Source organism: Haliaeetus albicilla, chromosome 28, assembly GCF_947461875.1.
Source record: "Haliaeetus albicilla chromosome 28, bHalAlb1.1, whole genome shotgun sequence".
NCBI lineage: Eukaryota > Metazoa > Chordata > Aves > Accipitriformes > Accipitridae > Haliaeetus > Haliaeetus albicilla.
In genome coordinates, this window is record NC_091510.1 from 14143463 (window position 1) to 14171189 (window position 27727).

Here is a 27727-nt window from a genome sequence, read left to right on the forward strand (position 1 = left end):
TGTTTTTCTGTTACTGCATCATAATAGTGCCACAGTGTCTAAAGGAATGAAATTATTACTGTAGAAAGATGTCAAGTATATACACACAAGCCATACTGCTCTCCATAGGGTTAATAATAATTATTAGAGTCTTGTTGCTAATAATTTGTTGAAGTTCTGCTCTGGATGATAATTTCATAGCTATTTCAGAGTAAGGTGGCATTTTCAACTGTAAGCTTATATCTGATGAGTCTTCTTTCCCTCTCTTACACATGGTTTCATGTGGTCTGTAGGCTAAGGAGGTATCTATCTCTCTATCTATCTAGCTATCTCTTGGGTCAAGTCTGACATTAAGCAGACAAAACGTTTTACCTGTGGGTACTTCGATATGGATTGGAGGGCATTTTTTTTTCCAATTTTGGAAAAGTTTTTTGCCCAGTCATTATTTTGAAATTATTTGGTGTATAAACTTTATATTTATTTGACTCACAAATTCAAGAACTGCTCTGTGCAATTGTTTTTATAGAGCTATGTCTGGATGAAAAATTTCCTCTTAGTTGACTACTAAATTGAACCACTGTAAATGAACTCAAGTTCTCTGAGAATGTTTACCTGCTCAGTTTTGCTGAATTCTAGACTTATCTGGAATAGTCTGAAGAATTTATATTGTGCCTATTATAAGCACCTCCAATGGAATTTTTACAAAATGCTATGTTTATCAACTATACCAAATTAATCAAGGCAAAAGATTTTGCTAATGAGCACATGACTACAACTAAATCAAAGATAACAAAATCCCATCTCTATGGTTTTCTGTATGTTCATTTTTGCATTGGAAACTGCAATGGTACAAGGGTACTTGAAAAGTTTTCCACTCTCCTTCAGTTGCTCACAGAACTCCCAATCAGTTGTCCCTGTCCCTTCAGCTTGTTTGGCTGTTTCTGTGGCTACATTCTAAAACAGATCGGTGAAATGAAATATGTATTTTTCAAAGACCAGAAATGTGTTTCTTTTTAAACTGGATTATTTCACAGATCTGCTTAGGAGCACAGCCCAACAAACAGCTGAGTCAGCACAGCCGAAAGACGAAGCCTAGAGAAGGAGGGTGGGAACAACTGGCTTCGAGGGGGAGAAAGCCAACATGAATATCTTAAACTGTCTCTGTTGCAGAGGGACTCTTAATATGGAAGCACATTTTTTCTGAGTTTCCTATTCCAATGCCAGTCTTCCAGAAAATTCGGAGTACTATCTTCTTCCAATTCTGTGAATTCAGAGACTTAACTAGCAAAGACAAGCAGCTCCCACTCAAGGAATTCAGCTGCAGAAAGCAAGTTCTTTTCCCAGTGCCCTGCCCTGCTAAGTGAAATTGGCAATTGTGCTTGAGCTGGGAGTGTCACTAGTCAGCACACATGCTGGCACCTTGTTAGTGGTATATACCTCTCCTCAATTGTTTTTTTTCCTCATAGATCTAGCAAGTCCTAAATCTGTTACATTTCACAGTTTGGAGAAAAAGTCCATTTTCATTTCTTATGCTTTTGTATGAGGAGATTCTGTGCTGATGGGACCAGAAGATTAAGTGTATAGATATAACATATCAGAAAATAAAAGCATATAAATCAAGCTTTTCCTGCCCTCTCTCTCATCTTTTTCACTAAACCACCTATGTTATAAGATTTCATGACTTACCCTCAAGTACAATCTTTGGACCGAACCCAACATGCCCACTGCATCCTCATTCTGTTGTCCTTTCAGGCACAGTAATTATAGTAAAGAACAAAATTGGCTCTCAAAGTTGGCTTCTGCAATGGCACTGATTTTTGATTACTCTATATTTTTTTAGTTTGGTAAGCAAAGAATTGGAAAAAAAAAAGAAATTTTGTATTCACTGAACATTTACTATTTATTTTGAGAACTCTAAAGGAATTTTAAGAAACTATCATAAAAGCATACAAAAAAAAAAAAAGACTGTTTTGTTTAGAGAGAAGATGAATACAATGGTTAGACTATACTTATATCTCCTCTTCAAAATGAGAAACAATCCTGTTCATAATAAAGAAATTCCTGTAATAATAAACCTATCAATATTTAATACTTTAAAAAGCAGTCTATTTGTATCTGTAAAAACTGTTGTCTTGAGGCAGCTGAAATTAGTATTTTGACAGCATTTAGAAAGGGTCAGTGTGCTCTCAGGAAAAAGAATATTCACAAATATATTAAAATACCATGGAACACAGGGATTTGTTTTCACTTACAAGGTAGCAGTTAAATATCTTCCAAAGCAGCTAGGTGTGGTTTCTGTTAGAATGAGATACAGATTTAATCACCTTGGTCTGACCCATTTTGCAATCTCTTATTTTGCCCTTCAGAATACAGGTTGCCTAATAATTCAACTCTGTTTTTCCCCATTTTAATTGCTTTATAATTTGTAGACTATTCAATAATTTGACTCCATTTTATGACAGCTTACAAAGTTCACCGTGATAAGACCACTCAATTTTGAGATTTATTTGACAATAACTAGTTCCACAAAGAGGATGGACCTAGGAACATGACAGAAATCTAGTCAGTGATCTGAGGATCAAATTTTAGACAGCTGTCTTATTCTCTACTGCCCTTACGCTTGCAGTCATACTCTTGCTGTCTTGTATAGGTTTGCAGATTTCTAAAGTGACTGCCAGGCATATTTAAATGATATAGCATATAAAAATTAATGTAAAAATAAATATTCTAAGGCCCAAATATTTGCCAGAACCTCCTTCCCAGACTGTATACAGGCACACACAGTGTCTGTATGTATTCTACCAACTGCAACTTAGAAAGGAAATAATCTTCTTCATCTTATCAGTTAATGTCTTAAAAAGTGAGCGATGTAATTCAGACTCAATTAACTAGAAAAATCCTATGAAAAGCCTCTTCCTAGGTCTGGAATTGTAAGCTGAGAAGCTTGAAAAAGCTTTGTTTTCCAGTGTAAGGTGTCTCTTTCCTACTTTAATAGCTTAAAGATGGTAAGGATAGAGGTCTTAAAAGCTGTATAGGTACTTAGAGATGCAGATAGCAAATACAGACTTACTAGGAAGGGACCAGCACTGAGTAGATGATATGGAGGTAACAGTCCCCACAGCTGATTACGTGATGTCACACCAGTCACACCATGATCTGTCTTTCCTTCCAAACACAAACCAGCTAGGTCTGCAGCTGTATCCAAAAGTACGTAACTGCCAAACTCCCATGAATATAGGATACCTTAGTATCCAAGGAAAAATTTTATGTATAACAGAACTTCAGAAGTATTTTCACTTTGACAGAATGAAAGATTCAGATACTGAGAAAAAATATACTAATTTCTATATCTTAGTATATTTTACATTTTAAGGGTAAGACTTAATGAGTGCACAGAGATTCTGCACTATACAGAAGCACTGCAGCTGAAATCATTAGCCTGAGGATGCATACATTTGCATTAGCCTGCATTTGTTCATGTCTCCAGAAAACATAATGTGTATAATAAATCCAGTCATTTTACCAGAGACCTTTACCTAGAACTAGCAAAGCTTGTAGTTATATTTTCAGGTCTTCTACATGTGAAAGTTTAAGAACATAGAAGTTTTTTTAAGATCCCAGAAAAGCCAATGATTTCAACTACTGAACTAAATTGATAGTTCTGACAGATCTTCATAATTTTTAACAGAACTGGGGAACAGTGCTTCACTGACTGAGCTGTGGATCAGTCCAAATGGGGCCCACTTACCTCTAAGTAGCCCTCTCAGGACAAGGCAATGGTATACAGCAAACCTCCTCAGAAGCCAGAGAAAGACCGTTTATATTCTCTGCTTAACAGTTCTGAGTAGTGGAACAGTTCCCAGGATATCTATGAGCTGACTGCTTTTCTAAGAAGCAGCCTTAGGCCTTTTCTACTTTCTTTGTGAGCTGTGTTGCTGTCCTAAGTAACCTACAAAGGAAAATATTCTAAAATGGCAAAAGGTACCTCTAGCCACCCCTACCAGCCCTGGATTTTAAAGCGGCATAAACCCTACTCCAGTATCCCTTACTGAATTCTTAATTAGTATATTTCAAAGTCAACTGCATCATGCGCTTTGTGAAATACTGAGAGAGTAGCATGAGGTACAGAACTGGTATTAAAATCAACCTTTTAATCATTTTAATATCACTCAGCCTTATGTATATTTACACGGTGACATCTCAAACTTGTTTCTCTACAGCAGGAAGCTTAAGTGTTATTTATTTATTTTGAGAAAATTGCAGGTCTATTTCATGTCATATGTTTGAAGAAATTATTCCATGGTCTAACGTGTACTTTCATTTGTCTAGTTTGACTTTTTATCCATCAATATTGTATCTTATGTTAATATGTTAATACTCAATATATTATTTTAATGCAATCTGTTCTCTGAGTGCTTTACAACAATTTTTAAATTAGTTTATGATCTCATGCCAGCAGTAAACCTAACCATCATCTTGCCTATTAGAGCATTTAATTATGTATTTTTACTAAATCTGGCAGTCAGAGACAACCCTGTCAACAGGATTGTTACGAGTATGAAAGAAATAAAAAAATACTCATAGGAAATAAACCTCTTGATTTTACATGAGCTCCATTATCTATTCTGATGGATGACGATGTAAAAGGAAAGACAGATACCTGAATGTTGTTGGCGTTTCTTTCCCCACATTTAAAACCCTGTGCGCTGAGATCAATCTCTATGCACGGCTATTTCTTTGTACTTGCCCTGACACATGACAAAATATTCAAAAACTGTCTTTTTTAACTAGAAGTGAAAAACATACGTATATTACATCATTAAAATACTTACTCAAGAATGATATGTTCTGAAGCAGCACTGTAGAATCATCTTAGTATGCAACTTCAAAGCCTCTTTCTCATACTGTTACTACTGAGAAATTCCACCTCATATTTCATCTTCATCAATAATGGTGCCATCGTGCATAAAGAAAAATTTCGAGCTCCCTTTGTTCTGTGTCATCCTTCCCACCTGGTGCAGCCCTGGGCTGTTTCTTTCAGGTCAGCTTACATAGTCTTGAACCATGCGTTCCCAAAGTGCACCCGAGGTCACTGCAGTAGCAACAGGCTTGCTCTAATTGCACCCAAGTGGACTGACTCAAGCGTTTAGCCTGTCACACTGTTTGAAAGACCTCAGTTTGCCTAATAAGCCAGGAGTTGCTCCATGAGTTAAACAGCATACAAATATACTAGTTGCTTTGTCAAGTCTTTAAACCCATCTTCTAAAGAGTCACACTGGCTAGTACTGGTCCAAGGCATTTCATTGTGAACGGACGTGATAGCACAGAGGAACACTCAGATTAATGGCTAAACCTGCTAATAAATGTTAGATTACCAAATGTTTTAATTGCTGGAATTGTTTCTGATAAACAACACCATTTTACAGATAGACAACAACAGAAAGCTTATTTCATGTCTGATTTTGTTTCGCTGTTACAGCTAGACATGTATTTAATTTATCTTTAATGCCAGTAGTGATATTACTGACTGAAAGAATATAGACATAATGCTTTGCTGCTAAGGTGTTTGGTTTTTTTTCTCTTTTATGTCTTTCTGTTATTATTCTGTGGCTAGGACATCCATGCATTTACCAAATTCGTATTGTTACATCATGATACACAGAGTGCTTATTTTCATTTGGTCTAATCTTGATCAGTACATATTTATTGAACAACCACCTTAATGCTGCCTTATAAAAGCTGTGAACACTTTAATGAAAGCTCTCCATGCTGAGATAATCAAAACCGCTAATGAATGTCATTTACAATTAATTACTGTCATTGTGTACTTAGGTAATTATTCATTCACCAAGTATGAAAAACAAATCTGTTTGTGTACTCAACATATGGTGATATTTGGATAAAGAGTAATTTCCCTTAGATTAGACTCACCATGACCCAACAAAACCCTCTACAATAAAACTAATCGTGACATACCAGGAGCTCAATCCGTATCATTAAAAGGAGTTTCAGTTCTAGCTTAACTGGGAACCGAATTGGCTCGTAATTAGTTTCCACAAGCCCTTATCAGAAAAGATTAAACTAGCAGCATGTTGAGAGCATGCAGCATTTCCCTATATACTTCCCACACAGAGATACAACACTGTAAATAATATCAAGTGAATCTGGATATTACAAATTCCTTGTGAAATCTGATGCTCTTACAGCACTGCTCTATGGTCAGACAGGCAGGAACACAGAGCTACATGACTGCAAGATGCTCTATGTATGATTGATGATAAATGTAGAAAACAGACCACATCTGGCTTCAGGTTTATGGGATTCTTCACAGATTGACCGGAGACAGCCATTGAAGGCAGAACAGCTGAGGCATCAATATGTACAGAAATGTGATTTTGATAACTCTATTTGGTGTGACGGTTCTTTCTATGATAAATGGAATGAATGTATCACAGTGCTGTGTAAGCACCCTCCAGAAAAATCTGTTGCTCTTTTCACTGAATGCTATCAACAACAACAAAAAGACTGAAAAATGAAAGAAAACCCCTCCTTCCTCAAATGGCTGGAAAGTCTGTACAGTTGACCACAACTCCCTGACACAACACTACTGAAGTCTCCTGCCAGAGTCTACATCCTGACACAAACAAGGCAATAACAATCACTTGCTGTATGCTTAAAACCTTTGTTTCTAAAAAAAATTTTGACTTTTATTTATTTCAGACAGACAGGCATGCACAGTAATGACATATTAGAAGCTTTTCTGTCAAGAAATTAAAACTGAAGTGAATGCTTAATTTTAATTATATTAATTAACGCTTTTCCAAAATCTTCAAATTTTTCAAATTAAATTTATTTTAGCAGTACCAGTTCCACACAATTAAGTTAGTTCCATTAGTATAAGCAGACCAAAAACTACCTGAAGTCTTTCTCCATGTAAGTCTATTAAATTACACACATGGAATGACATGCAGGGATGAATCTGGCACTGGGCCTTTTTTCCTCCATTTAAATAATCCATCCAAATAACCTAAGAAACATTTCTGCTACAATATTCTTCCACATATATCTGTTTCTACACAATGTTGGGGGTTTTTTTTCTATTCCAGATGAAAGTTTTTTGCCTTACCAGTATTCAGTAAGCATTTGTTTTATTCTAAAAATATGTACTTCAAGATTTCAAGAACGTGTTCAGCTATGTTCCGTACTGTCTCTGGCCTTCAGGCAGATGGATGTTCCAAGATGCCTGTCCTGCCCTTTCTTTTCACATCTTCTGTCTTGGCCAGAAAGAAGCAAAGTTCTGGCACTTGGCAGCTCACACTACTCTACATATGTACAGGCAACAGGTAAGAGGCAACGTGAAGCCTCCATATGCTGAGGAACTTACAGCCTTCCCAGATGCTATTCTCAGATCATGAGCTTTCACATTGTCCTTTTTCAGTGCTAGGCCTAAATAACACCACGTGAACCCCTTATTCTGCTACCAATTACTCTTCCACAGTGCCCCACACTCAATTTTTAAAACACCCAGCAGCAGTGCTGCAAACCTTTACTCTTCACCGCACCACAACTATATACTTAGGTGTTGTCTCCACTAGAGCCAGTCAGTCACAAACGTTTCTGATAATAACCATGCCAAGATAACTGTACCCAACAAAGTCGTATTGCAGACACATGGCACAAATGTAAACTGTGATCTGCCTTACTGCCACTTCTCCTGAGGGTTTAAAATTGGTTGAGCTGCCTGATGAGAGCCACATTTCATTACTCTATAGCACCGATACAGACGGATTCCCAAGCTACCTGCCATCTCTTTCTTCACAATGCACTTTTTGCTTCTCTGTTAACCTTCCTGTAATTGTGTGTACCTGTTGCAGGTTAAAGTCAATATAGCAAGGCTTTATTCAGGGACACTGTAGGACTGGAATTTACTCCCCGAGACCCTTGTCAGGTCACAAGGTTAAACCTGCACTTCTTTTGGCCCTCTTCCAAATCCTTGTCTTTGCACAACTTCAGCACGAGTGCAGGCAATACTTCCATATTGCACCAAGCATATGGATCCTCTCTTTTCTTGTCAGCAGGTCAAATACTGCTTTCAGATGCCTGCATAAACTCCACTTGTTCCAGTAAGAATCTTGTATGTCACAGAGTTCAGCCCACATAGACAGCCATGAGCAAAACCAAAAGGCAGACATACATCCTTATGAAGAGAAGAAAATCCTTTGGGATTTCACCTTATTTTACCATGTCATACTCATAATTAGCACCTCATTAAGTGTTTTTAATCTACATATCTCCATCGTTTATCAGTCACTACCAAATTAGTCAAACTCAGATGTAGGTAGTTGTCCCAGCCATCACGTACATAGAGTAAGACTACAGAAAAGTTGCGTGATTTGCTTAAATTTGTAAACTACTTCATTACTGCATCTAGGAGCAGAACCCAAAGGTCTTGCTACCTAGATCCCAGCTATAGCTATCTGATCATACTCCCTATTCCCAGAAGCAGTTCCTGCCCCTTCCTTATGCTTCCAAAATGGCAATCCCTGTGAACCACCGAGTTTAAGAAACATTGGTTTCTATGCCTTCATGAGGATGAATCTCATTTCTGGACACTGGACAACTTGGTCTGCCCCCCCACCACAAACATAACTGCAACCTCATCATGTGTGAGACCAATAGGAGAAAGATTTAATTTCTGAGGCAGCCTCCATGCCAAACTGATCAAGGATAAAAGACCCAAAGGCAAATTACTCATCAAGGTGGTTCAGAACAGGTATCTTTCAGTGATGGGTGAGAGCGAGCTTTGTCTTATCTTACTTGCTTCCTTTGCCAGCTATGACCTACTTCTCCCCTCAGGGTACACAGAGACTCATTTACAAACTCAGTGAATGCCAAATCAGTGCAGTTACACTTCCCTTAATGATGACATCATCTCACATCTGTTCCCTCATTCACTTAGACTAGCATTTATATTACCACAGGATCCACAAGACATGGTATAACTGGCATCGGAAGATGCCTACTGCTGCAGAAACAAGGGCTAGGAAAGTTTTCTTTCTGTGTAATACCAGTGCTGTAACTATTCCATCCTCAAGCAAAGTAGACTGAAATGTTTGGTAAAGGAAGTAACAGCAAAAAAAATGAAGAAAATAGAGAAGTAGTAGTACTAATAACCAGCTTTACTTTTCTACCTTCTACCTTCCCTTCATAAATACCAGCATCAAATTATTGTACTCTTTTCATGGGAAAAGCTGTATGACACAAGCAAAAAAAATCATAAGACTTAAAGGCTTACATTTATACACAATCATTGTAGGACTTAAGTCCCAATCCAGCAAATACTTCTGCATTACTTAAGTACTTAATGCTTATGTTTGGTAACATTATTAAGCATGGTAACTCTCAATAAAAAAGAAAGCATTTATTCAAGTGCCTGCAAGAGAGGGGAGAGATTTTGTGTGGTGGGAGCTATAGTTGCTTGTATTGCTTTAGGCTGATAGGTACTTTTTTAATTTGCCCAAAGCCTATCTATACACACACACATCTCCACACACACAACATCCTATCTCCTGCACAAAAAGACTATCTATACTTTTACACCATGATGCAGAAAGTTTTAGAAATGTTTTATCAAACACATGCCCTTAAAATTACTTAATTGCAATTACATAACTTAATACTGTTGAAAGACAGTGCGTTCCAGGTTAAACTAAATATTAATTTTACATAAGATTTTGAAAAATTTTAGAATAAAGGCTTTTAAACAATTTATGATACACATAATGCTTTAAGCTGTGTAATGAGACAGTGTAGCAGAACATCTTAGTGAACCTATTCCACACAAACGAGTTAATATTTGGGGAAGGGGATAATTGTTTTAGAATTATTCAAGGCCTTGATCTGACAAACATTTGCACATGTGATTTCAGTGGAACCATTCCTGACACTAAAGTTAAGTATCTGGATAAGTATTTGCAGGACTGGAGCCAAATCATACAACTGGGCCCAAACTAAGAGCCCATTTGTTACCAATAAAATCTTAATTTGGGAGTGGCTGATTATTATAATTATCACTGTTGGATAACACTACACTTCAGAATAATTTTTTTTTGCAGCAGTGTCTAGCCATGAAAATAAATACAACTTGTCCTGTCTGGGATGGACCTTAGTGTTGTGGCTACTGCCCCTAAACCCCAAGGCTCATAGCTTAAACTTAATAAAACACAGCAAAATAGTAAATCTGGAAGGTGATACAGAACGCACTGTCTTAGCAAAGGCCTTATCAAGCTAGGGACATACTCTGAGTACCAGGTCCTGGGGATCTGCACTGCTATCCCATTTCATTCCTGTTTGGAGTTCTGGGTATTGCTACTGCCTATTATAATACTAGCTGGCTTGTGCTCCCTCAGCTTGAGTGATAACACCTCATTGAGCAGCAACTCACAGGGGTCTTTTTCACCTAAATGGCAAAGACACTCCAGGATGGATGGTATTTCTGTTGGGGTGCTGCTGCTTTAATACTCATTCCAAGATCTCCAATTCAAAAATTCCAAGCTGTTGTCCATAGGCTTTTAGAAAAAAGCACGCTTCTTCGGACTAAAAACAGGGGTACCATGAGTTACTGTCATACATGGTCAAAGCTGTTCATTGTCTTAGTTTTGTGCGTTTTTCATTTAAACCTTGATTCCAAAAGAGAGAAGGTAGCACTCCTTCAACAAGTAACAGTAACATCGTTTCAGGTCCTACCCCTTCTCCAGGCATTAAATTTCTGACATCTGATCAGTAAAATTGTACAGAAGTTTCTCAGGTCTTCTCAGCAAACAGTACACAGCATGTAGTATAAGGATTTGGCACGTGAATTGCTAAATCTCTGAGGACTAAGCATGCTTTGATCACATCCCATTCTTTTTAAAGATGTTAGGGTATTTTCTTCTAACTGAAGCCTAAAGCTGTTTTGGTATGTCAAAAACACCACATCATGTTCTGCCATCAGTCAGTTTACTTGGAGCCAAAGGAACCACACCTTATTTACCATGATTTTTACTGGGAAAAGAATCAGATCTGCTGGACAGTTCAAGGAAGGAAGTCAGGGAAAATACCATAAATTGTATTAATCAAGACCATTTAAATAACCAACAGAGAATTAAGAAAGCAGTGCATGCAGATGAAATATTATCTTGGCCAACAAACAGAATAAAAGAAAGCGATCTGGACAGCTGCAAAACTGGTAGCAATTTTAAGCATTTGAAAGACAAATGACATGGGAGAAAAGACTGGGTTAACAAGGGAGCACTTGAGGAAAGTCTAATCTCCGCTGGCATGCTGACTGGGAAGGTCAGCCCAGTGCACGCGTTCTCAGCTGGAGTCAGGCTCCCTCTGCCCAGCCAATTGTCCTATGCACTTCAGATACCAAACCAAATTGAAGGTGCCTTCACCCTGCCAGCTCCTTATAGTCTAGCAGCTTAAAGACAGCTTCCTTTTCCCTGTCAATTTATGCAGCGCTTCCATAGAGCAAATGCTGCAAAGGAGAGAGGTAGTGTGTGAGTGCCTTTTTTTCCCTTTCTGAGCAGCACAAGGCTTTTTAGGAAGCAGTGTGAAGAGTTATTTTTAGCACTGTATTCTCAAGCGGGAAGAATGACATTCTCTTCTTAAATACATTTTTAATCCAAATTTTTTACAAAGAAACTAACTTTGAGTTGACACATTATGTTTTGAAATTTAACGCAAATCCCTTCAGAACTGGTAAACATGAACTTTACATAGTTTGTCACTTCTTCCATTTTTACCTACCTCTAATTTATCTATGTGTACATTTTACCTTTGCATACCTACTATTGCCATGAGTACAGAGGAAATGCTCTTTTTTCTTTTCAAAAGGGGGATTTAACTCAATTCTAAATCCAGAACCTGGATTCACCTTCATCCTCAACTGGGACAAGACTCAGATTAATAACTGAAACCACATGGAAAACATTTAATTTATTTCAACTAGAAAGGCACAAAAATGGTTTATAAAGTTTGTAGCTATGTAAAGAAGTACTTTCTCAGAAGAGGCAGACATTTTACTAACTACCTAACACCTAAATTTTGTCAAAGGATCTGAAAGTTGTAGGATGCTTTATAAAGCTTACTTCTTCATAAGAAGACACCTTGCTGTTTGAGGTCTTTGAAAAACTATGGTAATTCCCAGGATAACTTAGATGAAGACACAGACAAGACATGAGTTTGCACTGTGAGATCAGAATGACTAAAATAATGCAAATCTACCCTAAAGGGTTGGTCTTCATGTTTTGGGTTATGCCTGACACAGAAACACCTATGTCTTATTTCAGAAGTGTAGTTAATTTCTGGGAATATACTTTTTAACCTTCAAAAAGCAAATACTTTTTTTCTCCCAATTCTTTGTAATTTTTTTTTTCTTTGACTGTGCTCTACAGGAATATTTATCATCAAATACAATATTATGGCAATGAATGAAGCAGAAGGCCAAAATTTATTTGAAAACTTGTATTTTAGGAACCTTATAATATGCACTGTTTTCTTCTTCATAGGTTTTACTGTAATACTATCATTGTTATCACAGTTTTGAAAAATATTTTTTCTTAATCAATTATTTCTATGAAGAATTAAAAATTATATGAATCAGATTTTCCCAAATGCTACTATGCATATTCACAATGTACTCAAAATAAAACTTTTTTAATGCGAATAACACATATCCCAAAATAAAACATTAAGTAAACTATAATGTAAAAGGCAACATCGTACGCTGCAATATTTATACATGTATGCATGCATGTCTATGTCAATCTAACATTATGAAAACATTCTGCTTAATATTCCACTAAGTTTATCATTGAGAGTTTTTGATCACAAAGAACACAGTATCTGAACTGCTAGACAGCCCTGGAATTTATAATAAATTTACTTTTCTGTGCTATCCAGGAACATAACAGAGACCCTCAAAATCGTTAAGAGCTATCTTCTATATGGTCATCACATGAGATCTGAAAAGAGATTTTTTTTTTTTATAGTCGTCATACTAAATATTGTTGAACAGGAGTTGCCAGATTTGACACTATTTTTAATGAGTAATTATATAGGAGAAGTAGGGTGAGCCTGTGGTTAAAGAATGGAGTTAGGATAATAAGGCATTCCGTCTTTAATTACTGGCTTTGTCATAAACTTTACCTCTAACTTTGAGCAAGGCCTTCTTTGCCTCAGTCTTCCACATCACAGTAAATGGTAACAATATTTCACTAACTCACAGGCTTCGTTTGAGAATTAATGAGGGTCCCATGTGCAAAAGACCTGCAGATCCTGGCTTCTTCTTTTCACTGTGTACTGATAGGAAAGTGACATGTTCTTAATTTGAAACAGAGACTCAGTGCTGCCCTTCATCAGCACATGGAATTCTCATTTATGTCAACAGGAATTGCATTAAATACACTGAGTAGATTATTTAGCCTAAAAGTAAATGAAAAAAAAGGAATGGAAAGAAACTCCTGGATTCTCCTTGTCTGCTCTTAAAAAGTCTAACAGTTCATGGCAGCACACACATAATCATAAATAAAAAGATTTTTGATGGGAGGCAAGAATTGCTGCCTGGGAATATAAATGAGAATGGAGAAATGTGTAGCAGGTCCATCTGTAGACTACATTTAGCTCTGCTGCAAGAGCCCCATCATAAAAAAACATGCAAAATTCAGTCACCATAATATATCATGCTCTGTACGCATTTGTCCCAACATAAACCAAACCTTAATGGCCTCGGCATTTCAACTTTTCACGCAATTTCCAGTGTGCACCAAGAAAACATTTACCTTTCATTTTTCTATGCGAGTATCCAGATAAGATAAAAATGACAGAAATTCAGAAAAAAAACTTTAAAAGCCCAAACTTAACACAAGGTAGTACCACAGACCATTTTTGGTCATGTACGTCTACTGTGCAAGAACAGAACCAACTAGAGAAGACAGGGTTTTTTGCTAGAAAGAGAGTTAATGTGAGTACACGGTTTTATGTCCTGCTTTGATCTGAAGTAAAAACTGTCACAACGCAAAAAAGCATTTCTGTTTTTCTGGGGAAAAAAAATCAAAAAAAATAAATCAAGGAGCATCAGGTTGGCCACTACCAAGCTCAGGGAGGCAAACATCTCTGCAACAAGCAGGCACATTTTAAAATTTGCCATTGCTTCACCATCTACAGACAATGAGACTTGCCAGTTCTTTATGGAAGGCAGGCAGGACCCACAGCTCTGCATAATTAGGCAATAATTAATCAATCCAAGGATAGCAGCCTGGTAAATTTGGAAAAGGGCAAGTGTACCTGCCTATGTGTATGAACCAGTCTTTTATACTGCATGTCTTTTATACTGTTATACTGCCTGTATGCAGCCTTGGCCATTTAAAAGTCTGCCTGTCCCACAGTGGTGGTTTTTGACTTCAGGGTGTGTGCTACTGAGCAGCACAGAATTCTGACCAGAGAAAGACATTCCCCTGCTGAAGGACAAGAGCATTTAAAAACAAAAGCGCAGACCAGATCACAATCCTACCGAGAAGCAGGTTACTGGAGGTATATATCTTTTCAACAGCAGAAGACCACAGCAGTGGTATCGAGACATCCTCATGCATATTTATGTTCTCTTTTTCTTCATAAAACAGTCAAACAGTGGGGTTTCTAAAGTTTTTCCAGTTTTAGCATTCCTCCAAACAATGAAGAATTTAGGGCATCTACTTCTTGACGCAGGATATGTACAGCTTAAGTATGCCTTTATACCTTCATTACCTATCTTTCTGCTCATGACTTTCCAAAGCACCAGAAAACATTGTGTCTTGTGTAAGCCCAAAGTGCTGACCTGCTACTTTTGAAACCAGTGGGAGACTTTGTATGTGTCTTTAAGATTGTACCTTTATTATGTATAGCCAAAGTTTTGCTCTACTGTAAGTGGTCATTCAGTAACACTGACTCTTGCCTCTTAACATTACTAATAGCTTTGACTTTGAAATGTTTATGACAAAATGAGCTAAACCTGATCTCATTAAGATGAATTTCAGAACAGTATTTACATGCATAATATTTAGAAAAGTCTTTCAGCTGCACATTCTCTTTCTAAACCAATGCTATTTTCACTAAACTAAGCTTTCTCCTAACATATACTTAGCACTTAGATTTTATTGGTAGCACTTAATTTCTACCATGCCTATGTTATCATGTTTGTACTTCTCTTAGAAAAGCCATTTCTAGTTTAGTTTCATCTACCTTCTCAGATGCAACATACATTTTATGTCCTTTCAAGTATGGTACTAACAGAGAAGTGAGTTCAGAATTATCACTTTAGTACCCCAGACACAAAATACAGTGAAAACATCTTTAGAGTAACCATAGCAGCAATCATGTCAACAGCATGTCAAAATATACAGATGGACAAACACATTCAGAAACAGACATACTGTATGCTGGATATGGAGGATAAGCATTCCATTAACAAGCTGCTGGACATGCAGCCACAGATAACTGTATGAAATCAATACGGAGGGCACTAAAATAACACTTTTAGTGCACCAACACTTTCAACACACAAAACCAAGAGAGGCTAAACGCCGACCCTTCCGCCAAAAAGAAGGAAGCAAAGTTTCCCCACAGTGTGGGGCGGGTTTTTTGTTACTACAGAGTTTCTCCGTTCTCGCCGTCCCTGTCCCTTACACGCTGTAACTCGGCGCGCCCGAGATGCGGAGGAATTTCCAAGCACCGCAGCCCGGCCCGGCGGGGATGCCCCGTGAGGCGGGTGCTTTGAGGCTGACGGAGGGCTCCGGCGGGGTCGGGAGCGCCGGCTCGGGGCACAGGCACCTGCCCGCCGCGGCGGCGGCGGCAGCGCGGGGCCGCCCGGGCTCCGCAGCGGTCAGCGAGCGCTGCCCGCCTCCTGGGAGCTGGTTTTATTTATTGCCTTTCCTCAACCCGAAGGGAGATCTGTTAAAGATTAAATCAGCAGCAACCGCAGTTCAAAGCCCTGTCCCGGGAAGCAAAGGTGAAGATAACGTCCCTGCAGATCGAATCGGGTTTCTGCTGTTGCAATCGCTTTTAATTGCTCTCTAAACGGCACATCACACGGCGATCCCCCAGGCGCCGGACCGGGCACCCGGAGAGCCAGATACCTATAAACGCTTTACAACCCGCCCGCTGCTTAAAAAGCGATTAGGCACTTATTTGAAGTCGGGCGTTTTCTACAGGCAGCGGCGCGGCAACGCACCGACCACCCCCCCCCAACCCCTCCCCGCGTCTCCTGTCACCGGCCCGGGGCCCTCCCGCGGGGCCGCCCCGCCGCTGCCGGCTCGGCCGCCGGTGCCCCCTCCCCGGCCCGCCCGCGGGGGCTGCCCACACTTACAGGTAGGAGGTGAAGACGCTGAGGTTGGCGGGCACGGCCGTGAGCCCCAGGTCGGAGCAGTCGGCGCGGAGGAGCATACCCTCCTGCTCGCAGCGGCAAGGAGCCGGGCAGCCCCGCGGGCGCTGCCCGCCGCCCCGCGCCCCTCGCCGCAGCCCCGGCAGGCAGAAGAGGAGGAGGACAAGAAGAAGGAGGGCGCGGGCAGCCGCCATGAGGCCCGGGGGGTACCTAGACCTGCGGGTCGGCCGCTCTCATGCCCCGCGGCGCGGCGAGGGCGAAAGGCGGGCGCCCGTCTGAGCTCGGGGAGCTGCTGCTGCTGCTGCTGCTGTTGCTGCTGCGGCCGCCGCCGCGCCGCTGTCTGTGGTAGCATCTCAGCTTACACGCTGCTTTAAAGCCCTGGAGCCGGCACTGCGCGCCCGCTGACGCCGCCCCAGCCTTGCCCGCCGTAGCGCGGCGGGCCCTGCCCGCGTCGCCGTACAGAGCGGGCGGGCGGGGGCGGCCGCGGGCCCGGCGGGCGGACGGGGAGGCGGGAGGCGGGGGGGGGGGGAACCCCCCCCCTCCCGCCTCCCGCCTCCCCGTCCGCCCGCCGGGCCCGCGGCCGCCGCCGCTCCTCAGGGCGGTGATCTCCCCTCAGGGCGGTTTTCTCCCCTCAGGGCGGTGATCTCCCCTCAGGGCGGTGATCTCCCCTCAGGGCGGTTTTCTTCCCTCAGGGCGGTGATCTCCCCTCAGGGTGGTGATCTCCCCTCAGGGCGGTTTTCTCCCCTCAGGGCGGTTTTCTCCCCTCAGGGTGGTGATCTCCCCCTCAGGGCGGTGGTCTCCCCTCAGGGCGGTTTTCTCCCCTTAGGGCAGGGGCGCGCGCGGTGGACGTTTCTGGAAAGCGGCGGGAGCGGCGGTTGGGGCAGCGTGTGCGGCGGTGCCGTGAGGCAGGACCGTCTTCTCTCTCCCTCCCCACCCCCCAATTACTTTTGAAATTAGAGCTTCGTGTGAGGGGGTCTGAGGCAGTGGGGGGGTCTGTGGGGTGGCGGGAGAAAGGCTTGGGTGTTCCTTTGGGCTGAAAGGGAGGTGTAACCCGGGTCTTAATTACGGTCGGGAAACCTGCTCGTGGGTGAGCGGTGCCAAGCGCAAGAGCGAGCGATGGTCCCGTTCGGAGGTGGGGATCCACTCGCTTTCCTCGCTCCCACTTGGTTAAATCGCAGGCTTGCCAACAGGCAGCAGTTTTCTAAAGGAGACGGGCTGACAAGAGAAGCCGACTTTGCAGCGAGGCTGCCGTTGAAAGCTCTTGAGCCGTCCCTCACCCCGCGTCTTGCCAGAGGTGTCCACTCCTCAGGTTGTGAGGAAAGTGGCCTTCGCGCTACTCTTCTGTGACTAAGTATGCCAAAGCCATTGGTGACAGAACAGTGAGGATGGCCATTTTATTGAACCCTTTTGTTCCTCCAGATGAGTTTTCAGTGTGAACAAAGTTGACCACAAGCTCCAGACTTGAGACTAGCTACCAGTTTAGTAACCCAGTCCCAGCCCAATTCCTGTTTAGACTGGTGACTAAATTATTGGTCGGGCTACTCGGTATATGTTGGAGAGTTTTAGTTAAAGGTTTTCTGCTACGCTGCCTTTGAATCTACAATTAAGTCCAAAATGAGAGCCTAATGAAGAGGCCGGCAAAATACATGCTTTTATATTCTACCTAGTTTATAATCCCTATTCCCACCTCTGGACCATCATTCGATGTAATCCGAGCTGCAGAAGGATCTTGTACTGGAGCTCAAGTGCTTTATTTAAAATAATAAAAAAGGAATCTGCTGTCTGGCTGGTTAGACAGGCCAGAATGTTTTGTAAATCTAGGCCTATGAGGCTGCTGGAAGGCTTTTCCCCAAGCATCACCTTATCGTAAGCTAATAAAAACAATGGTTGAAAGCATAGATTGTCCAGAAGAAATGCCTGAGGAGAAAAATTCTGCAGGAAGTGGAGTTTTCATTATGTACCATGATACCTGTCCTGGAGACCTGTTCCCCCCAAACCTCTGACTTTCTTACCTGTGTCTAATACCACTGTGAAGCAGCAATACTTTCATCACAGAATTTCATGGTTTTTAAGAAGTTTCACGCTGTGCTGAATAGGTATTTACTAATGGTTTGATAAATTGTGAATACTTTACTTTCTTCTGGAGTGAAATAGTTTCTGTTAGGCATCTGTACTGCATGATATTAGAGTCCTTAACATGAGTTGCCAAAAGACATCAGAATAGTTGTAGTTAACAAATAAGTAAATATTTTTCATAACTGTAGTGAAATACTATTTATATAACCCGAGGCTATTGCACACATATTTTGTTTGTTCTAGAAAGCAAAGTATATACCGTTTGTTCATTTTCTGTTGAAGATTTATCAGCTTGCGCAAGATACCTGAAGTTAGACATAGATTAATTAGTAGTGAGGGTTTAACTGTAAAAATCCTCCTTTGAATGTTGTTTATTTTGTATGAATACATTTGTTCAGCTAGTGACTTTCTTTGAAATATTTAATGTACTTTGATTCAATTTTACTTAAAGATTTTTTGAAAGAAGAGTAGCTTGAAGATTAAAAGAAGGATTTGATAGGAATGGATGTGGATAATTCCTACCTTTGTACATTTAAATTGGGCCGTACAGTTATTTCCTTTTCATTTTTCTCATAGGTCTCTGGTTCTCCATAAAGAGAAAAGGAAAAACATCTGTCAGTTTGGTAACATCTTTGGGAGGTGCCGTTACTGTTCCAAAAGCCCATTGGGACTGCAAGATTTCCTGCAGGTTCTGACATCTCAGCATAATGTCCTGGTCACTTGGGGTGACATCCATGCTACAGCCATCAGTGGTCTTTGGCTTTCATCAAGGTAGTAAACAAACCCCTTAGGGATCTCAGCAGAGCGCTCTCTTGAATCTCTTCCTGATACTCAGGCAAAAACCCCCTGTCTTCTGAATGTGATAGATAATGTGACGACCCTCCAGCCTAGGGTTTATCACTATAAAAGATATCTGTATGGAATGTTACATATGAATAAACAAAATGATATGCTGTGTTATATATTGTTAGCTCACAAAAAGCATAGTAATTCTTATGTCAAGAATGCACAGCAGTTACATATTTAAAATGCATCTTCTAGATAGTTACTTACAGCATGACAGATTTCAGACTTTATGTGATATCTGATTTTTAAATATAGGACTGTAAAAAGAAAATCGGATATCCAAAATATTCACTGCTATTTCTGTTTTATAAGTTTACACTGGATGAATTGATTTTAAAAAAGTGTGGCCAAAGTGTTTAATGGTGGAAATTTATGCTTAATCCTGAATGATCAGTTGTCCCAGCCAAAATGGAGTTTAAAGCAGAAATGTTAACAGATCCTGCACTAGCAAAGGTAGCAGCTAGTGCTTAAATATTAAGGCAAGTCCAATACACTGCCAAAGTAAAAAGCACAGTGGCAAAGGACAAGGTGGTTTACAGCTGAATGTAGCTTCTTTTTCCCTTTCCTGTCTATGGATGTCTATGGATGAAGGGTAAGTTCCTAGAAGGCAGTACAACCATGTGATTAGGCGGCAGAGAAAATAAAGCTCTTGTGCAGGGTGGGATTTCTTTTTCTGCCCATTGGGAGAAGAAATTCTTCACTGGATGTGTTGAACTCATTATATTGAAAGGGTTCATTAGGCAAATGTGAAGCTCCGCTAGCCCTTAGGCTGTGCTACTGTAGAGTAGTACTCAACTGCCCAGTGGTCTGTGCAGAAGGATCCTTTCCTCTTTGCAGGACACCTGATTCGTCCTTTTATTCTGGCTAGCCCTGGAGAATGGTGCATGTCTTTTAAGATTTATCACTATATAGGGTTTTTATACATACAGCAGAAGGCTATTTATATACTGTGTTCATTTGATTCCGTATTTACCTATCAGTATATGTTCACATTCATTTGCATCATGTGTCTGTTGTGTTTCACTGAGGATCTTAAGCTAACACATGTATTTACATCACTTTATTAAGCCATGCAATGTTCTTCAGACCAAGGCAGATAGCACCATTTCTGTTTTACATAGTCATAAATGCTGGTACCCGCAGTGTAGGATGGTTAGGGCATAGTCACTCCTAGAACCAGAAAGAAATACAGGAGTTTCAATTACCCTGGCTTAATTTACTACATGGCTACAGCATGTCAGTCACGATAATATTATGGATCATCTGACATCAACTTGTTTTTGTTCAGGTTTTTTGTGCTATTTAAGGCATGCTATGTCATGCATCTTTAGAAATCGTCTTTTTTATACTGATTCTTTTATTTGGCACACTGCCACCTAGCTGCACTCTTCCCTCAACAGTTCTGTAGTTGCTGTGATGTTAGGACCTAGATGAAACATTTGACAGGTAAGATTTACTTGGGTTCACCTGAAATATTCTTCAGTAGTCAAGTTCCTGATGGGAAGAAGGGGCAAAAATAGAAAAACAGTATTATTATTACTGTTACAATTCATACAGTGACAGTTGACTTATCCGTATAATTTTGAAGCAAATGCCGATGTGAACATTATTTTTAGTTTGAAAATATCTGATAGTAAAGCTTGCAACATTAGTGGAAAAGTCAGGATTACCCAGGCACGTTTTAATAGCTAGGCATTTGGGAAAAGAAACAAGGAAAAAATGTAAATACATGGGATGCAGATTTACTGAATGTTTGTTTAGAGGGAATGAAAGCTGATCATTACAGTAATTCTCTGTTTAGGAAATAAAATCCATGTGTTAGAGTGAAGATGTGGAAATAAGCTATATGAAGAGAACCTTCTGTTATTTTGAGTTAAGGTGGACATGACATCATTTAGGGAACTACAGCTAGGCTGCAAAAGCGTTAAGTGGATATTTCACCAACATAGGAATGATGTGCTTTAAGCAATATTTTAAATGATGCTTTTTAACTCTAACATTTACTGGTCTGTTACCTTATCCTTGTATGTCTCACATAAAGCCAAAAGAAAAAAAGAGGAGAACATGTAAGCTATGTCTAAAGGTACATGAAGAATGGTAAGACATTAGATGAGGAGTAATACCTTTTATCAGAACAACTAATATTTGGAAACAGACAAGAGCTCTCTTTTTGGCTCATCAGTCATTTTCCTCAAGCTGTATGTAACTGCCCATTCAAAGCTTGTCTCACTTGTAGCCCTAGAGAATCATATCAACAGCTACGATACAGTTTCTTAAGAACTGTGCCACATGGGAGTGTGGCAGCAAGGCAGGTCAAATCGACTGTAGCCTTCCTCTAGTCAGGTGTTTATACTGTGGTCTTAACTGTGCCTTCTGATAGTAAATCATTGCAGCAGGTCTCTGAACTGATTTGTCCTGTTTTTATGTGCACAGAAAAACACATAGTAGGTTTGAACCCAAATGGCAAGTGGGTTCACATGTTTCTTAGAAAGGGCTGAAAGAAGGATGTGAATTTTGGAAGGATATGTTTTGATGGAATGTGTTTCCTGAATTGCACAGTCTTGGGACTCTCTCACCCCACAAAAGTAATCGATAGCTATTTGTTCCATATAATAGCAGGTGTCAGAGCCAAACATTTAAAAATGCATTACTGTGCATTATAGCACAGTAGTAAGTCCAGAGAGTGCTGCATTTTGTGGTTCTTGTCAGTGGGACTTTGAGGAAGGTCTCCAAAACATTGTTCACTTATTGCCACAGAAGTTCAGCACTCCCATGGAAAGTCAATACCTCCACATCTGTGAGGAAGTTAACTCCAGTTCATAGAGGGTTGCAGCGTTTGTTTTTTTTTTTCCTTAACACTTGTAAAACATAAAACCTTTGAATATGTGTGCGTGTGGAGATGCATGATGTATTTCTGTGTCCTCTACGTGCTGTGGTGATCTGCATTCTTCTCTGGGTAAAAGACAAGAGTTGATACATACCATGTGCATGCATAGTCATTTCTTAATTTAGCAGCTCATATAGAAATTCTGTCCAATTCTTTCATCTTTCCTTCTCTCACTGTGTCTGTGTGGCAAACACCCTGGGGTTCCTGTGGTTTTGGAAGTGTATTTGCATGATACTGTATAATGAGCGATTACATTGTTTTGTAGTTGTTTGAAGGAGGTCACAATAATGGGTTTTTTCTTCTTTTTCTTTTTTGTGGTGGTTGTAATAGTTTTAGTCATTTTGGGATCAGCTGCTGTGCAAAAGGAAGAAAAGTATCTAAGAAAGAAGCACCTGATTGTGACAAATTGTTGGAAGGCTTTAGATGTGGTGTAATACCTTGTTTTCCTGTAAATTCCTCTCTGGAAAGGGGGAGGGGTCTGTATATTTATTTCTGTCTTGGTGTATTTGCCTTCTGAGGTGTAAGCACAGAAAAAGCAGATTTCTTTGCAGAAAGGGGAGTCAAGCATTTTTCATTAGTGAGTAAGACCAAAAGATTTCAAACATCTCTATCATCTTTTCCTATTCTTGACTAGGACTTTGGAAAAATCAAACAGGAAATACCTTATAGGACTTCATTTTTCAAGAAGTTTTTAAAAACCATTTGCATATTTCCCAGTGCAAAATTAATCAACAAAGCTTTTTAGTACATACTTAATCAGAACAGATGTTGAAGTGTCCATGTTTCTGTGGCTCACATGCTTCATCCTCACTTTGTACCACAGTGATAAACTGGCAGGATACGTTACCCACCTCTGTTGACTCTTTTAAGTTGATGGCAGTCCCATCTGCAGTAATGCAAAATGACACAAAGGGAGGGAAGGAGCAAAATACAGGTCTGTGACCTTCAACACATGCACAAAGCCTCCACCAGAGCCTGCCAGTGACACAGTTCATGTAGAATGCTTACATGGATGTACAAGAAACACTGTTTCTTCTGCATGGCTGGGGGTCATGCAGGGCCCCTGCTGTAGGTGGAGGAAGGGAACTGGTGGAGAATTTGGTTAGAGGAACCAGCAGGAAGGAAAAGTGGGATTGTGTGCCTACAGCTTCCAGGGAGCTGAAGATAGAAGGAGCCTTATGCATGGGATTATGGAGCAAAGGGAGGAAGAATGATTGCAGCACAGATGTTTATAGGAAGATGAGTGTGTGAATTGGAGGAGCCCTTGTATTAGAAAAAGGAGAATGAGGACACTCAGAACTAATAGGAGGTTGAGAGCAGGGGAATGACAGGGAGGTCTTTGCAGAGAAGAGGAGGGAAGGTGGCCCACAAAAAACTTGCAAGAGAAAGAGGCGAGAAGTCTTGGTACCTTCAATAAACTCAGCTAGTTGAAATACACAGCTGAAGTTTCTATGCTCTTTCTTCTACAAACACTGCCCTGATAGTCTTAATGCTCTGTGAATTGCTATGTATTTGCGTTAAATGTTTCTGAAAGACACAGAGATAAATTTCTGGACTGAATGTCAGAATCAGGGCCTTATATAACATTAACATGTTTAGAACATGCATCGGGTTGCTCTTCTGTGCCTTGGCAAGGCTGGTTAGCTGACTTAAGGGCAGGCACATTTATTTTGGGATGTGTTTGCCTTTGAGGCAAGCAACTTATTTGAATGAGTTTTATATTTATAAATCCCACCTTAACAGAGTGTCAGCATAGACCCATGACATGTAACATCTTTACAAAAGCAGGGAGCTGGGTGTTGCATCCTTTAGCTTCATCTGTCATCACTGAAGACAAAGAGGTACCTGCAGAAGGCACCTTGCTGGCCCCTGGCTTCAAGCTGAGAGAACTCTTACTTCTGTCCATTGAGATCACACAGGGAGTCTTAGAGACTCCTACAAGGCTAGTACAGTTGCCCATGCTGGATGGTTTGAATATCCCTCCAATTGCTGTCATTAGCACTGAAATTTCCAAATGCATGGTTGCTGCAGGACTTTCTTTTTAAAAGAATGTCTAAAAGAAGTTCAAATTTATAGTTTATAGACCTGGACCATGGAAGCCAATATATTTATTTCTGTTAATAACTCAGGCCTCTGAGGGTTTGGCTACTTTTCTTTCGTAATTAATGGAGACAGGAGGAGATGAGGAGAGAGTGTTCATACCACCCAAATTTAATCTCCCAGGCATCTCTCTGAAGCTGATTAAGAGTAATAGACTCCTCCAGAAGGTGGTTCAAAGCACCTATATTAATTATTTTATGTATTTGTGCATACTTAATTCAAGGTTGCTATGCAAAAGTATCCTTGCATTGATTGTGATTAGAGCTGCTGCTACAGTAGAGCAAGGCCCTAAGAAGTTATATGCAGGAAAGAGGAAACTTTGGCAAACAAGGACTAATATGAAAAGCCCAGGCTTAGTATGTTCTCTTAATGTACATTTTTTTGGTCTGCATTTGGCTCAGTATGTGAGCCCCTGAGACAGGCAAAACAGAAGGTTGAAAGTAAATCAGTACTAATCATTTTGGTTTAATGCCACTTGGAATCTGTCAGAAGCAGCAGTGGTATAGAAAGGAGCATTTGGTTAAGTTTAATTTTTCTCTGAAATATCTCTGTGAACTATGGTAAAAACAGATGGAATTTAAAATATACAAAAAGAAAGAAGATGACAAAAGGCAAAAGCAATGCATTGTATTGAAAAGTAATTACTTTTAAGTTTGACCACTTGGAAAGGGTTTCAAAAGCATCAAGTCAAAAGCAATGTATTTGTACTTTTTCACTTTCATTTCCATTATAGGTTTTCCTTTTCAGGGAACATATCTTCAACTGCAGAACGAATATGCACTTAATGCACTTAATATTAAGAATAATAATGATTAATGCAGAATTTTAGAAAATGTTATTATGGAAAGATGTCACAAGTGTCAGGTCGCTTGGCTGATGATTTTAGGGAGTATTTCTCTGAACATAGGGACTTAACACAATTGAAATTATTTGGGAAAAGAAGAAGACTTCATAAAGGATGCTGTGTTGCTCATGGCTAGCTATGCAGAATTCAGCTGTCCTCTTATTTTGCTTCAGACTTCTGTCCTCTCAATGACTTGCAGCTTGTCCCATTTCTACAGAGAGCAAAATCTGCCCCTTCCATACAGTGTCAGAGGGTTTTTTTAGGATAAGTTGTCAGATCATGCATTACATTATGTTTATGTATATCTGTATACATTAGCATTGTATTCAACTTTTTTAGGGCAGGAGCATATTATTCACAGGTGAATTTGAGTCAAATTAGGTACTACTCTTAGTAATGCTCGTTTGTGCCCAGAAATCTTCAGAATGCTAACTTTGAGACGCTAGTATTTTTTGCTGTCCTAACTTTGCACAACTTAATTGCAAATTGAGAACAACTTAAACAGTTTGAAAAGTTAGAGTAAGTAAGCTATTTTGAAATCCTAAATTCACATTTACTGTGGTGATCAAAGAAGATTATTTGTGGTATATTTGACTTTGGAGCTTTAATGTTTAGAATTTCCTCCAGTTTTGCAGTTGTCCAGCAGCATATCAGCAAAGTTTTTTCCACTGCATTTTTTAAGAGAACCTTTTTCTATGCAGTAAGAACTCTGACTTTATATTTCTTGAGCATATGTATCTGAGAGACAGCATTAAATTCAACATTAAGTTAATTTTATCATTAAATTATTTTGTGGTGTAGAAGTTTGGAGTAATCTGGTGAGACAAAGTTATTTCATCTCTTACTATTGCTGTGGATTGATAGATACAAAGAAAATGTATTATCAGGTACATAGATGTTTCTCAAATACAGCTTATTATTTACTGTGGTCTGTCCAAATAACAGAGGCTTTTGTGGTAGTTCCATTGCACTTAGCATGCAAGGCTATTCTTCCTATTTCTATCTCAGTACCTCACCAGAGTAAAACCTAAGAAGCTTAGAACTGTGTTCAGGTGAATTCCAACTATTCAGAGAAATTTCTGTAAAAACATACCCATACATGAAAAATATGGTACCTTTTATTAATGCTTTTACACAAAGAGTAATTGACATGAGTTATAACAGAGCTATTTGGAAAAAAAAAGCAAACAAAACACCAAACAACCTAAACAATTAGATTTCAGTAAGACGTTAAAAGGACAAACTACTCTTTGGAAAAGTCACAGGAATATATTACAAATATATTTCTTACACATTGTACAACTTCTTTGGGACTCTTTATATGGACAAAGTAAGTACATGTATTTGTTTGCAAGGCTGGAGTCTAAAGCTGTGGTTGAACTGAAGAAGATGAAGCAGTAGATGAAGACAATATTTTTACTTTTGAAAAAAGCAGTGACAGACAAAAGGCATATGAGGCCAAGGGTTAATTAAAAGATTCCAACTGTATCTACAAGTTGATCTGTGAAGAAGTTGAATGGATTCCCATGCATTTGTGTATTCACACCAAATAATTTTTTTACTGCTTATTACTGGAAGGTGTGGATTTTATTTATTCTTTTGCCAAAAGCACGCACACCCAAGAGATAGATACTTCTGCTTGAATTAAAAGGTAACGTAGCTACCATCTCTTACCAACGCTTGAGTTTATCTGCACGGAAGCTGTACGCTTGTTGCCTTTTTGCTTTGCTCACCGGTTTCACTAAGACAAGACCAAGCTAAAAGCATGGGCTCCCTCTGCTGCTCGCTCTGAGCTCTTCCCCAGGACAGTCAGAAGGCGCTCCAGGCAATAGAATTGAGAAGACATGAATTGCAGCTTATCTTAAACAATTACACTTCGAGGCAAAAATATAATCAAGTGGCTATTAAAATAGATTTAATCTGGCCTTTAAAATACAACAGCAATATAAAACTTGCATTTGAAATGCCAAGACACTCTGAAGTAGTAATAGTTTTATGGTGAAAGAGCATCAGACAGCCCAGAAAAGAAAATAGTAGGCAGAAACAGGTTTTTACTTTCTGTGATTTCAGGTAATAAAAGAGATGGGGGGAATGGAGAAGTGAGGTTGTAGTCTAACCAATCCTAGCTTCTGCGTAAAACTCAACAGAAAACTAATATTCCAACTCTCACTTCTTTTTAGATGTCCCCAGACTCTGGGGCATAATTTATTTCAAGATCCTTTGATTTCTTTTCAGATCTCAACTGGATAAGGCCTTGGGCAATCTGAACTGAAGTTGGTCCCTGAGCTGGAGGTTGAACCAGATAACCTCTGTAAGTCCTTTCAGCATACATTGTTATATGTTTCTGTCCTAAATGTGAGAGAAAGGTTAAACTTATGAAAAAGAGTTTGTATAATATAGCCTTTAACTCCATGTTCATCTTGAAAGGCTTTTTATATTCCAAGGTAGAAAATGGCATTCTACCTGTGTAAAGAGAGGGGCCTGGAACCACTTTGTGCACTTTCACCCTTTGCATACCAGCAAGCCTTTGCAATAGGAGAGTTGTAATACAGGTGCAGAGTACAAGGCTGTAGATTAGGGAGTTCCTTAAGCATTA

General features: G+C 39.8%; 1 protein-coding gene across 3 annotated transcripts in view; it reads right to left on the bottom strand.

Annotated features, from left to right (window-relative positions):
- LGR5 (leucine rich repeat containing G protein-coupled receptor 5) overlaps positions 1 to 16801 on the bottom strand; it is a 94770-nt gene extending 77969 nt beyond the window's left edge. Inside the window, exon 1 of one of the 3 annotated variants that reach the window (XM_069773528.1) lies at positions 16364 to 16801. In XM_069773528.1, the coding sequence (XP_069629629.1) occupies positions 16364 to 16572 (209 nt within the window). In that variant the 5' untranslated portion in view covers positions 16573 to 16801. The remainder of the gene's footprint in view (positions 1 to 16363) is intronic. The other 2 variants (XM_069773527.1, XM_069773526.1) reach the window with 2 other exon arrangements.
- Between the last annotated feature and the right edge of the window lie 10926 nt (positions 16802 to 27727).